Below are 14997 nucleotides of genomic sequence, written 5' to 3' on the forward strand. Positions count from 1 at the left end.
TGGAAAGGCTCACAGCTTTGGAAAGAATTGCCAAGCAGATGCTTTGTTCTGCCACCTCTCTAGCAGTTTGGTCTGCTCATCAGTCTCCTTGGCTTGTCTGAACTGCTGAGCTTTGCAGTGCATTATTGCTGCTTCAGCAGGGAACTGGATGCTCCCAAAGCTGTCCCTGTTTGATTGGAGATGCTGATTCCTTGCAGAAAGATTGAGGAGTACAGCAGGGTTCAAGACAGTGGCTGTCCTTAGCACCACATCTTTTGTTCCAGGAGTAGCCCCCGTTACTTTAGGAAAACCAGTGAGCTCCTTTTTGCTCTACACCAGACATACCCATGTGTGGCACATAAACTGACATTTTTTTCCCATTTACTTTCACGCCTATTCTATCAATCAGGACTGTGGTGGCTCCTGCTCTCAGGTGCACTGGCCACCCCTTGGAGACAATGTTTTCTTAGCTGTTCTTCTAAGAATAATTCTCTTTTCCACAGGGTTCTTTCCTGCATTCCAAATCTTTGAGATAAATATGGAGTTACTGTGCAAGGCCAAGGCACTCATTTGTGAACAGGGCAAAGGGATCAGTCAAATCTGGTATCTCCACTGCAGAGGCTGTCATCAATGTCTTTTTAAGATATGGAAAGGCTGTTGGACATATTGGAGTCCGCTATAACACCTGATGGGATTCCTTTCATGGTTCATACAAAGGCTTTTCCAACAGTCCCTAACTGGGGATCCATAACCATCACAATCCAGTCATTCCCAAAAAGGGACACAGTTGTTTTACAGATGTCAGCTCTGATGTTTGAGAAAGAGCTTCCTTCCTTTCTGCCACTAAATTGAACTGTCCTTGTGAGTGTGGCAGCCAGGAAAGCAAACATGGGCAGATATGGACATGGTCTTGAAGACAAAGACAAGACTTGGTGACAAGGGAAATGAGCTTTGGATGGTAATATTCAAGCCATTTTCAATGCCATGCTTTTATTCCCTCTGCCTGTAATGGGTTCTTTGTTGCCAGCTGCCTGAAATCAGGAGTAAGCTTGGGTATGGGGAAAAGGGAAAGTAAAATGATCAAAAGCTGAGTATAAAATATTTTTCCAGATGCATCAGTAATTTCAATGGTCACTTGCAGTCAGCACAACTGTCAGCCTGGAATTGTGTTCATGGTCCTCCCTGGCCTTTCCATATCAGCTCCTGCTGCAGAGCACCAGGGGGCCTGGGCATGCTGCAGGCTTGTTTCCTTTGAGGAGACTGGGATGAGGAAAGGCCGGGGGGTTGTGTCAAAGAGATGACATTTGAGTGCCCATGTACATGCTGGAAGCCTCACAGACCGAGGGGCCCACGACAGGATTGCCCAGAGCTGTCAGGGCTGCACATTGCTGCCCTGGTGAGAGGTGTTCAGCTGCTCCTTTGCCTCAGACAGAGCCAAGTGCAGCACTTTTGTGCAGAAACACTTCATTAGCCCTGGTTTGCACAGCTGCAGCTACTGGGCTTGGTGGGGTGCCCCTTTCTGCACTTGGGAATGAGCAGAGTCAGTGATGGGACAGGACAGGGCATTCCCTACCTGTGCCCATTGTGAAATCCCTCTGTCCCCACTGTGTCACGTCCCGCTCCTCAGTGACATCCCAGCCAGCCTGGCACATGGAACTCCCCGTTTCCAAGGACACGTGGCCATTGTCACTGGCACAGGGCAGGACCGCTCAGATCCTTCGTCGGCTGCAGCGAGAGCAGAGGTGTCAGAGCCACAGCGAGTGTTGCTCCAGCTTGGCTGGTTCCAGCACCCGCTGTTCAAGAGGCTGATCCACCCAGTGAGTGAAGGTAATTATTTACAGTTCTGTGCAGAAAGGGGGACTCAGGGACAAATTCACAAAGCCAGCAGCATGACAACACAGAGTGTTTGAGTATTTATACATTTGAGCAAAGAAAGGAATTAGTGTTCATTGCCTGCAAGTTCCCTAGTTCTCTGCATAATGAGCCTCTCACTTCTCATGCTCATTAGCCTGCATGCTCAGTCTCTTGCTTCTTCTTAGGGAGAGGTTTCTTGAGTGGGTGGCCATGGTCTGGCCCTGCTGGAATGGCCTTTTACCCTGCCAGAGCTGATGCTGCATTGCCTTTATCAGTTTGTTCCTTTTCTCGGGGGTTCTGCCAAATGTCCTTGTGCCCATAAATTCTGCATTCTTTGTGTCTACCATCAGTGGTACACCCTTCTTCCCAAGCGTTGCTGACCTTTCCTCTGTCTGAGGCCACTGAAGCCTTTCAAGCTCCGCACCTCAACAAGGCAATTCAGCCAAGAAGACACCTGCCTTTCCAAGGCCTGGCCATCACTTCCAGCTTGCTGGCTACTTCCTCTTTCATGGGAGTCATCTCCTTTCTTGTTGATGAGCCTTGAAAGCTGCAATAGCCAAACATCCAAAAACACATTTTCCAAACAAGTATTTTGCATTTTGCAGATTTTTCAGCTGGATCAGTGTCTGTGAGGGAGCAGGAGCAGCCGAGGCAGAGCAGGATGGCAGAGCTGCGGGCCTGGGCAGGATCCAGGGAGTTCCGCAGGGCCCCAATCCACACTGTGTCCCGCAGGGCCCCCACCAGCACTGCGATGCCCGTCAGGGTGACCCAGGGGTGCCAGGAGCAACAGGTGAGGGGCAGGTGTGGGGCTCTGCAGGTTGGCAGCGGGTGGGGGCTTGGCCATGGTGTTGGTGTCAGGTGCTGCTGAGCCCGTGGGACCTGTTGGGCAGGGCTGGGGCCCCACTGGTGCTCCAAGGGCCCCTCTGAGGCAGCTGCCCGGGGGAAGCGACTCACAGGGATGACACGGAGGAGGTGCCAGTGGAAATGGGAGGTTCCTCTCACGGATGCAAGTGGCTCTCACGGATGACACTGAGGAGGTGCCAGTGAAAGTCAGATATTCTCCAAACGGTGACACAGGGAATTCATGCTCTGGTCATGAGTCCTGGCCAAAATGCATGGATTTCTCATGGTTCCAAGTTTGTACTGCACTCACGCACGGAAAAGGTCCAGATAAAGGAAATTCTCTAACAGTATTTTCTACTATTAGGAGGATATATAACTGTATTTCTGGCTGTGATGCATAGTGGAGAACTCCAAACACATGCACACCATTTTCAAAGCTTTTCCCTTTATTGATACATTTTTATCAAACAAAGAACTTAACCCTCATTAGTTTTAATTTAGAGTTCCATTAAGTAATATTCTGTATTCTTTTGGTATTGATGTCTCCCTACTCATGCTAATTAATTCACATTTTTCAGTCCATTTATCATAGCCTTTTAGATTTTATCTCAGCCAATTTTGCCTTCTGAATGAGGCAGTTGCATGGCAGTAGCTGTTTTTGTTTAAAATGTACTTAGGCTGACAAACATTTTAGTGATTTTTAACCTCTACCGGAATGTGGCACATTGTGTACTAAATGATGAGTTCAGCCAAGCAACCCAAATTTTGTTACATCTGATAAACTGTTTCCATTTCACATCTATGCAAAAAATTGCATCTAGAGCTGAGGAAAAGAGAAAGGGATTTCATGTGTGTTGAGAGTTGCAATTCAGATTGTGCAGATGAAATTCTTCTCAGAGCTGACCCTGTGTTGTGCTTCCATAGTGCCAAATACATCCCAGTGCTGGGTCCTGCCCTGAGTTCTTGATCGTTTTGTGAACCACTCTCACCAGGAGTGTTAGCTGAGTCAAGCTGGCCAGGTCCATTGTACTCAGGCACTTGATTTCAAGGGAAGCCTGTGCCTAGAAATTCCAGCAACTGGGAAAGGATGACTTGCCACTTGAAGGCTTGGCTGCATTAGAGGCTAAATGAGGGTGGCTCTCTCAGGGCACTTTTGCAGCTGGCTGCTTTCAGAGGGAGAACTGTGTCAAAGCAGCCCTTTTTGGTGATGTGACAGCAAACCTTTGCAAATGGAGCTCTTGTTGAAAATGGCGGGCCTAGTTAATCAGCATTAATGGAGAGTCGGCTGAAGATTTTACAGAAAATTTATTTTCCTTTTTAGTCAAACGCCCGTGAGGGATCGCACAATGGAAGTGCAAAGAATGTCAAATTGTATAACACACTTGGAGGTATGGCTGCCTTTCATATTTTGCTCAATGCCTGTAAGATTGTCAACTTGGTAATAAATTTTGGAAGCATATTCTCAGTACAGGGGATCACTTGTGTTCAGAGATCTTGAAAGTGGAGTCCTGGAAAATGTTAAAAATAGTCTTTGAAAATATTAGGCCTTGTATTTTCTCAGATCACTGCACGTGCGTAAGCAGTATGATAAATGATATAATTGTTAGATGTGATGATTGTTTAGTAGTTAATTGTAATTATTATATAACCATAAGAAGAATCGTGAGAAGCTATGTTGGAAATTTTAAGGGGGCTATGTTTAGCCGAAATCTGTGTATACAATAGAAAAATATAAGTTTGATAATTATCATGAAAGTTATATAACGATAGAATATAAAACACGTTCACCTTGAATGTATGGTTGGAATCAGATTTGGGTAGAAATCACCCCAATTCCCAGAGCTCTTCAATAAAAAGCACCGCATATAATCGCTTCTGTGATTATGTGTTTTTGAACGCTAACAATCTCAACCTGGAGGCTGTTTGGCCTCAGGTCAGCCTTGCAGTCTCTTGTCACTGCATTCAGCCACTGGTTTGTTTTCCCCTGAGAAAGCCTGCCAGTCCTTCCTTGTTCCCATACTGCTTGATGGGTTGGAATTTGGAGCATGGAGGTCAAGGTTTGGACCACCTTATGCACTTACATTCACAGTCTTGGTAGATAAGATTTTGGGTTTGCAACACCTAGGCACTGCCATTATCCATTAAATCTAATTGGGAAATTGAAAGCAAATGACCTTGAGGAAGTGGCTTAGAGAATTTCATAAGGTCAATATGGAAAACCATGCCTGATTTAATATTTTGTCTGGGTCATTAATAAGTTTCCCAAAATTCCGTGTTGGGTTTTTTCAAGGAAAGTGAAAGGAAGATATTGATGTCATCTTGCCCACGGATTCCAACATTCCCCTCAAAGCACAATGTGCTTAGGAGGTGCCATTTGTATTAATCTGTTCTGAGTGCTGTTTCCCCCAGGAGCCTGGCTCCAGGCAGACACGAGGTGCCCATTCCCCTTCCAGGCACTCAGTGGTGCTGCCTGCAGCAGTGAGCTGAGCCAGGTCCTGCCAGCTGCCCTGAGCAAAACAGGCTCTCACCTGGCTGTGGCTGCAGTCACCTGCCTGCAGGGACATCCCTGCCCCTGCAAGTGCAGCTCTTGCTCTGCCTTAGCCTAGTGCACAGCATTTTAAGGAAGCATCATGGTGGCTTTTGGAGAGACAAAACTCAACTTCTGAATTTCTCATTTGGGATGTTTTGTTTCAAATGTGAGTGATGATTTGTGTGATTCTTGGTGGTGGTCTACAGAGATCCTAAGGGATCCACCAGGATATTCAAAATCAGCTCTGTCCCCAAGAATACCCATCATCATTTTAAATCAACTCTTTTGCCTTCTGCCGACTTCCCATTTGACACTTCTTTCTCTCCTTTCCTTTCCTTTGGGAAAACAAGCAGATGTGAGAAGAAGAGCCAAACCAAATGCTTCATGTCCTGCCCCTGAGGACAAGAGAACAAAGCCCATGAAGCCTGCAGAGAGGGAACAGAATCCTTGCAGTGCTGTTTATCGGCGACCCTACAGGGACAGGGTGATTCATTTACTTGCTCTGAGGACATACAAGAAGCCAGAGTTACTTGCTCGCTTGCAGAGAGATGGAATCATGCAAAAAGACAAGGGCACCCTTGCAAAGATCCTCCAGCAGGTGAGATTGTGGAGTTTGTGCCAGCATTAATTCCACCAGACTATTCTTTTGTTCCTAATTGTCACTTGTCCCTCTACTTTTTAAATTACTGTTTAAATTTTAGATACAGATGAACAAGTTAGCAAATGCTCCCTGTTAATTTTTTCCATCAACTTCATCCAGAGGTCTCAAGCTGCAGGTCAATGTGACAGAAAGAAAACTTCAAAACTTTTGGATCATTGTTGTTTTGCTAGAATGGCTGGCAATGAGTAACACTTTGTAATGTTCTGCTCCTCATGCCTAATTCCATTCTCTTTCTTTTCTGTGCAATGTTTAACTGCTTCATGGAGTAACTTCACAGGGCTTCCTTGATTGTGTGAAATGGTTTGTCATGGCACTTAAAATTTCCTGGGAGAAATTCCAGAGCAGAGGAGATCAGGAACTGCAGAGGGGCAGTATTTCATTTGAACAGTGTTGGTGGCCTCCCAATGGTACTTGGCTTCTCTGGGATCTGTGGGGATTGCCTTCCCAGGATGTTCCAGGCAAATCCTCCTTGATAAAGATGGTAGCCAAACTTTGAGCAGAGGGTTTCTTTACTGTCATGTGAATTAAATCTCCATCTTCCTTGGAACTCTTTTATTCGGTAACTTCTCCAGTGCTCCTCTCAATTCCACTGGTATTTCCTTATTATAGCCAGCCATAGGATGCACATGCATTGAAAGATGCAGTGGTTCTTTCCTTCCTTTTTCAATCTTCCCTGTTCCCCATGGCTGTTGCTGAATTATGCCAGCATTAATATATCAAGCAGGAACATTTCCTCTTTAGCTAGGAAAACAGTGTCTTGGAACCTATTCAAGGGAGGAAAATGAAATATGGATACATTTTCAGTTGATCCCACAGTGACTTTTAAAAACTCATTCCCTGAACTTGGGAAGTTTCATGCTGGGTTTGCCCAGGGCAGTGGCAGGGCTTTTTCACCCTGAAGACATTCACAATATAATGAGAGCCATGTTCTGCCATCCCAGCCGAATTAGCCCATTTAGATTTCAAGTTGATTATAAATTTTCAAAGCTCAGCTCCTTAGAAGGTAATGGATGTAAACATTTTCTCCTGTTCCATTGCAATCTTTGAGATTTCCTTGGAGTCAAGGTGCTGGAGGAGGTGTGAAATGCCTCAGGGTCCAGGTTTGCATTCTGAAAATTCTGTGTGAGCAGCCCTGCAGCCTGAAATGCCTTGCTCAGGCTTTTGTGGACATCAGAGCAAGTGGGGGTCTCTTTTGTATAAATCTCAAATGGGCAGTGTGAGCTTGCTGAGATCTGGTACACACACACGGGCTTCCCTTCCAACACAACCTGAGTTCTGTTTCCAAGGAGCGAATCCCTGATTCTGGGTATCATTGTCACATTTACATTTCTTATTCAACTGCGGGCAGACAGGCATCAACAGAGACCCATATTATAAATGTTTATCATGTTTTCAAGGAGAAAAGTCAAAGTTGTGGCTGCTGTTGGTGGTGTGTTAGATGAGTTTTTCAGTGTGTTGCAGGGGTCAAATTGATGGAGACTTTCCCAATGGGCTTTTCTGTGGAACTCTGAGCAGGTGTCAGGTGATGAAGTCTAAACCTGCACTTTAGATATCAGTGGTCTTGAGGTTTTACTACCTCAATTTACCTTTGTGAGTAGACTCTGTATTTGTCTTGTGGAAGATATGAACCTCATTTCTTTGCAAAGGGGTACAGCAAGGCATGTGCACAGCCTTCTCATGGCAGAACTTTGCTGGAATGAACCCTGGATCTGCCACATAAAGAGGGACTCTGGGCCTGACCCCCTCTCCTTACACATTGTAGCTCTCAATGTTGTTTTCAAAGGAACTCTTGCTAGATATGAATAGAGCTACTGGGTTGTTTCCAATTGGTGAAACATTAATATGGCTGAAAACTCATGTGATAGAGGAATAATCAAGCTCTGTACAAATACACATTAATTAGTTGAAGCTGGGTGCTCACAAGCAGCTGTGCAGGACCAATTGTATTTCTGTAGTTTGCATGCAGCAAGCATAATAAAGATTTGTTTTCCTACATGTCTGCCTGTAGGTAGCCAAGTGGAATGCAAAGGATAATTCCTTCAGTCTGAAGGAACATCTATTTCAAACCCTTCAGACTGATTGGCCTGGCTACACTGAAATAGACAGACAGAATTTGAAGTTAATACTTTCTGGGTAAGTTCAGTCTTTCAGAGAAAGGAAAAAAAAATCCCTGGGAAAAGAAGCTTAGATTGTTAGAACGTGCTGAGGTAGCAGGGACCTGCCAGGATCCGGGCCCTGCACAGGACACACCAAGAAGCACACCCTGTGCCCAAGAGTGTTGTCCAAACACTTCTTGAAGCCTCCTGCAGTGACCACTGGCCTGGGGAGCTGTTGCACTGCTCAAGCACCTGCTGGGGCACAAATGTTTTCCTGATATCCTGCCTAAAGCTCCCCCAACTCAGCTTCATGCTGTTTCCTTGAGTCCTGACACTGAAGGTCTCTGTTTTCCTTGCAAGGAATGAATTTTGACAGTTGATATTTAGGCCTTGTAACATAAAATATTGGACCATCCATACAGAAAATCTCTGAATGCCACCAACCCTGGCCAAGAGACATCTCCAGGGCCTTCTGAGAGAGATGCTCCAGCAAGACCTGCTCAGGTATTTTGTGCATTTTTAACATTCTAGACTCTCTGGTAAGTTTTAGCAGACTTGCTGGTGGTGTAAAATTGTCATGTGAATGTGCAGGATCTTCCCTTTTGGGGAAGCCTTTGATGGAGCTCCTGAAGGGAATGTCTTTCTCCCAAAGCATTTTAGCTACAGACTTGAAGTAGGACTTGCTAAGTGCTAAGATGGGAAAGTAGGAATGAGACAGAGCCTGCATTTACCTGCAGTCCTTCCTGGTTTGAATGCTCTTTTAAGTGAAGAAAGATGTGTGTTAAAACTCTATCCAATTGGAAACACTACATTTTCAGAATGGGAGCAAAAGCTGATCCTGATCATAGGTTAATGAATGAATTATTTTGTTATTGATGCAGAAACGGCCTCTGGCTTCTGAGGTTTCCAGTCCTGTGACGAGCAAGAAGAGGAGAATTGGCCACCAGCCCAGTCATGTCCAGGCAGCAGCTGGTGGCCACTTTTCTTCCTTCCTTCTGCCTTCCACATCTCTTTTCCCTTTGGACATGGCTCCAAGTGCCGGCTCCCTTTCCCCCTGCACCCATGTGGTGCAAGCGACAGAGAAATTTCAGAGTTCCAGGGTCCCAGCACCTGCCAAGGAGCAGAAGGAGATCCCCAATTCAAACAGGGAGAAAAATGAATTGGGGAGGCTGAAGCAGTGGCACCGCTTGGATTTCGATGAAGGTATTGACGTGCTGGTTTTCCTGACTCCTGTGTGGATAACTGTGGTGTAAAGATTTCCTTATTAAGAGAAGCTTCTGCCCAAATTAAGGTGCAAGCATAACTCTTCTCCACAGTCAATAGTAAAAATGTTATTGAAGAGGAAATGCAAACTAAGGAGATAGGAAGAAATAAGGGAAGACAGGCAGGGTGAGGGGAAGAGAGAGACTTTAAGTGGGGAGATATCATCACCACATGGACTCTCTGCTGTCCAGCCAGTCCTACCAAACCCTTGGTCTTCTCAGTGGTGGGGATCCCCAAGACTGTCTGGAAGTACCACCTTTATACTCTCCAAGATTGGAGTATCCACGGGGTGGTCACAGCTGTCCCCACATCCCAGGCTAGAAGCCATGCAAGCACTGATTTTCCTTACTCATAGTCTCTACAGTGGAGGTTTTTGTCTGGTGTCCTAATTCCAAACCTTCACCTCTGTTATGCAAAGGCATTGTGCTTTTCTTCTTGCCAATTGTACTTCTCTCAAATTCCAGTTGTGGTGGCTTATCTTACGGGAAAATCCTTCTTTGAGAATGCTCTGAAATATTTAATTGTGCTCTTGCACCTGGTGAAAAGGGAGCTTTGAAAGTGGGCACTGGATACACGAAGGCACTGCTCTACATGACTGCTCTACCATTGTCCCTGCGGGACGGTCATGATAAATCAAGACTTTTTTATTTTTTCTGCCATTACATTAGATTGTAACTCTTGTTTTAAAAGACAACAACAAAGCCCAGAATCTGTGCTGCTGGAACCTTGTCTAAAAGTACATTGATTTTTAGAAATTCTCCCTCTAAGTACTGCAAAACCAATCAAGAACAAAGAGATGTGAAATAGATTGCTCTTGGGAGAATCTGGTTCAAAGAAAGAGCCAGACACTAGAAGCCCAAGGGAATGGATGTTTTCCTTTCCCTCTGATTTCTAGTAAAATGACATGCATTGACTGAGACAGCACTTTTTCCATCAGCAGATTTTCAGGACTGCATGCTGAAGGCAGAAATCTGTCACACATTTATTGCAGACTAGTTTACTGAGACCTGTGGATCAAATCTCAGTGATTCCATGGTTGTTCATTGAACTCAGCCTTTTCATGGAAACTGCAAAAGCTACAAAACCTGGGCTGTGGTTTCCTGGAGTTCTACTTTCAACTGGACTGGGAGTTTCCTCTCCATCCTAGCTGCAGAATTTCATTCTTCCAAAGCTGTGGGAGTGGTACAGACTGGAAACAACATTGAAAAGCTAAACGAAATGCATAAAGAACACTTGATTTCTGATGACAGAGATACACCCAGCAGGGCAGAGTTCAGTTGCTTGGTTAAATCTGTGGGTTGTCTCTTTTGGAGGTTGACCTTGCAAATGACAAGCTGGGCTCAGCCTGGAGGCAGGTTTGGAGCGTGCAGATGCCTCTTGCAAGTGGTGGTGTGCTTGTAGAGACAGGGGCTTTGAGATGGTCTTTCCACATTTCTTCTAGACATACACACGGTACCTGCAAACCTCCGGATGTCTTTGGAAGGATTCCTGCTTGAATCCATAAACACATCAGCAGCTTTCTTCAGGAGCCAGTTCCCAAATTCTGCCCAGCTGCAGAAGGAAAAATCTGTTCTTTGTTTGAAGTTTGGGACTTAGGCTGAAGCTTTCATGTGGATTGAGAGAGAGCAAATGCACTTTTGGAAATGAAATGCTCACAGCAAAGCTGTTCTTCCAAGTTGTATTGAACATACTGTGACAATTCATATTTCTGTCCAGTTTCATTACCACAATTACACTAATTTTTATACTTCTGCTATACAACTAAAATCAACAAAAGCAAGTGGAATATCAAAGAACAGCTCTTTTCTCAAGAATTGAAGTTCAGGTAGCTTAAAAATTGACAAGGATGGGCTTTTTATGCTTGAAACAAAACCTGAAATGGAAAGCAGAGAGAGACTACCATGATCTTGATTGTTCCTTCCTGTATCAGCTGACTTTTCCTTATGGCAGCTCTTTTTAATATCATCATAATTCTTGAATATTTCTTTGGAAAGAGGGCTGCGAGGTTATGCTTCACAAACGCCTTTGAAAAAGGCATTTCCAAATCCCTTTGCCAAGAGGCAAAGGGCAATTCCCAAGTGCAGAGCTGTTTCCAACCCCATCCTGCCACGTTAGTGAGGAGCACTGGGTTTTGGCTGCAGGGTATTGGAGCCTCAGTGCCAGTAAGCCCTAGAGAATGGAATTGGCTTTCCTGCTGACAAGAGTGCAGGCACTCATTGGAACTTTGGGCCTCTGGAATTTGCAGGGAAGTGGGGATAAAAGCATGGCATGAGAAGAACTTCAGCTTTCTTCTATATTTCTTTTTGGAACCTTGATGTTGATTTCTCTCCAGCCATTGTCTTTGGAAGCTGCATCTGTTGCTGCATGACTTGAATGGCTGTGCAGATGCCACCTCATGCCTTCAAATAAGAAAAGCTGAGCTGGGGCTAACACTGTGGGAATGCACAGTCTGTAGAATAATGTGGCCACTCCCTCTCTCTAATTCCCAGGACTGTATAGTGTGGAGGTCGTGTCTATTGTATTATTAAATGATGTTGCTTCTTGTCAGTAATTTACTGTGAGAAGAATGCTCTGAAGGAGTTTTTCAAGACTGTCCAATGGGGATCTTTTGGCCTTTTAATGATCTCCTGATGAAGAGTGTCAAAATTCTACTTTTCTGTAGGAACAAGAAAAGATACTTCCATTGCCTCTGCATGCTCTGCAACAAGCAACGAACCTGACTATTTGAGGTGAGTAAAAGAACAATTCAGCCTTGTCCCTGTCAGTGGGGTGCAGTGTCAAGCTCTTTCCTGTGCTGAAAGGATGAGATTGAGCAGGTTTAGTTGGGCCTGGAAGGCTCAGAGCAGAGATGAACACCGAGGTGGGTTAGGCCCGGACGGGCCTTCAGTCTGGTGCCTCCCAAAATGTTGCAAGGCATCTGCAATTTTCTTTTCAAATTTAACCTGCACGCTAGTCAGGTGTATCTGGCCTGGAATGCATCCTTGGCACAAACTGTTGTCTGTTCTGGGGCTGAACTTCAACTTGTTGAGGATTTACTGCTTGTAAATATTAATCTCAGGATGGTTTGAATTGTTTATTCCCACGTGGAAAGTGTTTTTGTGATCCAAAAAGAACCAAGTCTTCAGGCCCAGTGGAACTGAAGCATTGGTGTGAGAGTTCTGGGAAGTGGTATCTATTGTTCTCATTGCCACTTCATCTTGGATTTGTATCATGAGCTTGATAAACCTCAGGCCTGTTGATTTGAGGGAGAAGGGAATGAAGAAGATTTGACTCCCATCATCAGTAGGTTTAAGCATTAATGAGTCTTGCCCTTTTTAGGAGCAGATGCTGTTTGGGTAGTAGGTGTAGTTTTAGGCTGATTTAGAGTTTGCTTTTGTGGCTGTTTTCCAAATGCCTCAGTTCCATGGTCAGTGATGTAATTGCTGTCTGCTTGAAGAATCGGATATTGTTATTAACTCTGTTTGCCATTATACAAAAATGTGGCTCAAAAGTCCAGCTCTTTGCAACTCTCAACTGCATAAATGCATTCCATTACAAAAATGTTTCACAGATATAGTTTCACAGGTAAATGTAACTAATTTAAGCTTTTCCTACATAAGAAGAGATTATAATTTAGTAATGTATCTCCTCTTCCTGAAGCTGCTGTGTTTGTCATTTGACATTTGAAATGAGGGCAAATCTTTTCTAAATGTTCTCTACTTGCTAATGAACAAAACCTCTACAATGTAAGCTAATAGTAACTAGGAATCAGGCACCTAGAAATGTGGCAGATTCCTAGAGTTACCTGCCTACATTCTCTTGAAGCACATGAGCTTGAAAGCAGAAACTGTCAGTGCCAGAGCAACTGACTCAAAGCTTGGGTGCCTGTGTTTGACATTACCCTCTGCTTGGTGTAAAATTACACCTGTGTTTTATGGACTAGAAACATACTGGAATGTTCTCTTAGAGTTCACTCATGGAAAAATGGCCTCATTTTTTCCATTAGAAAATACGTAGCCATTGTCTCCTTGGAGCAACGGCAGCGCTACAAGGATGACTTCAATGCAGAGTATGAGGAATACCGGAATTTACATTCTCTGATTGACAAGACCACAAAGAAGTACAGACAGTTTCAGGAGCAATGGAAGTCTCTGACTCCCAGCTCTGAAGCCTATCAGGTAAAGAAGGATAAAACCATGAAGACTGTGCTTCATCATCACTGCAGTGTTTTGGATTGCCGGGAATGTCACTGCTTAGTGAGTCAGGACGGAACCTGCAGAATTGGCATATATGCTCAGACACTGCTTGGGCTGGGTCTGTTTTTTTCCAGACCCTGCCCAAAAGCCCCTGTTTGAGCTTTCTATGAAGAAACAGTAAGGGGGAGAGGAGTCCCAAGCAGAGGGTTAGAGCATGGGCTTTTTCTGTTGCCTATTGAGAGGCCTAATTGCATCTCTTGGGTGATGCTGGGAGATGGAGATTTGTTTTTGCAAACATCCCAGAAGAGACCATTCTTCTGGGCATGGAAGATGACAGAGAAGAAAATGTCTAGAGTAAGACTGAGTGAACTTTTCGTGTTTTACCAAAGTTTGCATTTTATGATGATGGTGAAACATTCCTCATGTTTTTTTTTCTTGAAGGTGCTGCATCATCGAATCCTAGCAGAGTATCAGCAGTTACAACAGGTACGTGTGACACCAGAGCTGCAGGGCCATGGTAACTGCTGAGTCTGCCTCAAGGCTTTTTTAAAGCAAAGGACATCAGACTCCAGCCTCTGCAGAAGTGTTTGCATGCCCTAATTTTCTTTTGCTTTCTCCTTCCCAGGGTAGCCCCAGCTACTCTGAAATGAAGAGCAGGTGCCTGTACCTCCACAACAAGCTGGCCCATATTCAGAGCCGCATTTCTGAATATGACCAGCAGTGAGTGGAGTCCTGGCACCAGACATCTGCTTCAGCCTGGTGAAATCTGCGAACCCTGGATTTTTTATTTCAACTAGAAGATTAGGTTTTTAGGATTTCTTAAGTTAGTGTTGAACAGTAGGTTATGTTAGCACTGAGCCATAGAATATTTCTTTAAAATATAGGATTAGTTCAAAGAAGTTTAATAAGTTTAAGAAGTTGAAAGATGATAGTATTGAACGTTAACAATAAAGAAATCTCACTATTTGTAATTCCTTCTCTCATTGTTGCTTGTATCATATTTGGTGTGGGTTTCTTCTGGTCAATTCTGTCCTTCAAGTCCTAAGTTTGTCCACTGAAATAAATTTATCAGTAGAGGCTGGAAGCCCACTACCTGTACGATGAAGTTGTGCACATTTAAAGAAAATATTGCAGTAAATGGAAATTGTTAAGATAAGTCTAGGGATGGTTTTTGACCTTTCTTGTTAATGCAAACTCTTTACCTGAGTGGTCAAAGGCTTAGAAGTTTGTACAACACCGTCCTCAAATCACTTTGTTCTGGAGGGTTACAGAGGAGTGCACATGGGCTGCTCTAAGCTGTCAGCTGAAGCAGCTCTCAGGACTGCTTGTAAATCATGGCCTCACCTTGTCAGTGATCCAAGGAATATCAGATCTTTGCAAGTGTCGCTATTGAGCCCGACATGGTGCAAAGCAGCAGGACTCACTCAGAAGGCTGTTTAGATTTATTTATCTAAGGAAGAAGTTGCTTTTACAGTTTTACAAGGTGTTTACATTTACTTAACCAACACAGACACTGCCCAGTGGTCAGAAAAGAGATACAAAGCTTTCTGCAGGTGACAGGCGCCACGCCACAGTGTAAGGCAATCACAGTCCAGA

General features: G+C 44.4%; 1 protein-coding gene across 1 annotated transcript; it reads left to right on the forward strand.

Moving 5' to 3' along the window:
- The first annotated feature begins 2494 nt into the window (after positions 1-2494).
- ELL2 (elongation factor for RNA polymerase II 2) lies at positions 2495-14164 on the forward strand. The gene is given in 6 exon segments (XM_066569885.1): positions 2495-2623; positions 5607-5804; positions 7876-8000; positions 13212-13383; positions 13843-13887; positions 14027-14164. Coding segments are annotated over 6 exon segments (807 nt in total).
- The last annotated feature ends 833 nt before the right edge of the window (positions 14165-14997 follow it).

The sequence above is a fragment of the Molothrus aeneus genome, assembly GCF_037042795.1.
Source record: "Molothrus aeneus isolate 106 chromosome Z unlocalized genomic scaffold, BPBGC_Maene_1.0 scaffold_33, whole genome shotgun sequence".
Taxonomy (NCBI): domain Eukaryota; kingdom Metazoa; phylum Chordata; class Aves; order Passeriformes; family Icteridae; genus Molothrus; species Molothrus aeneus.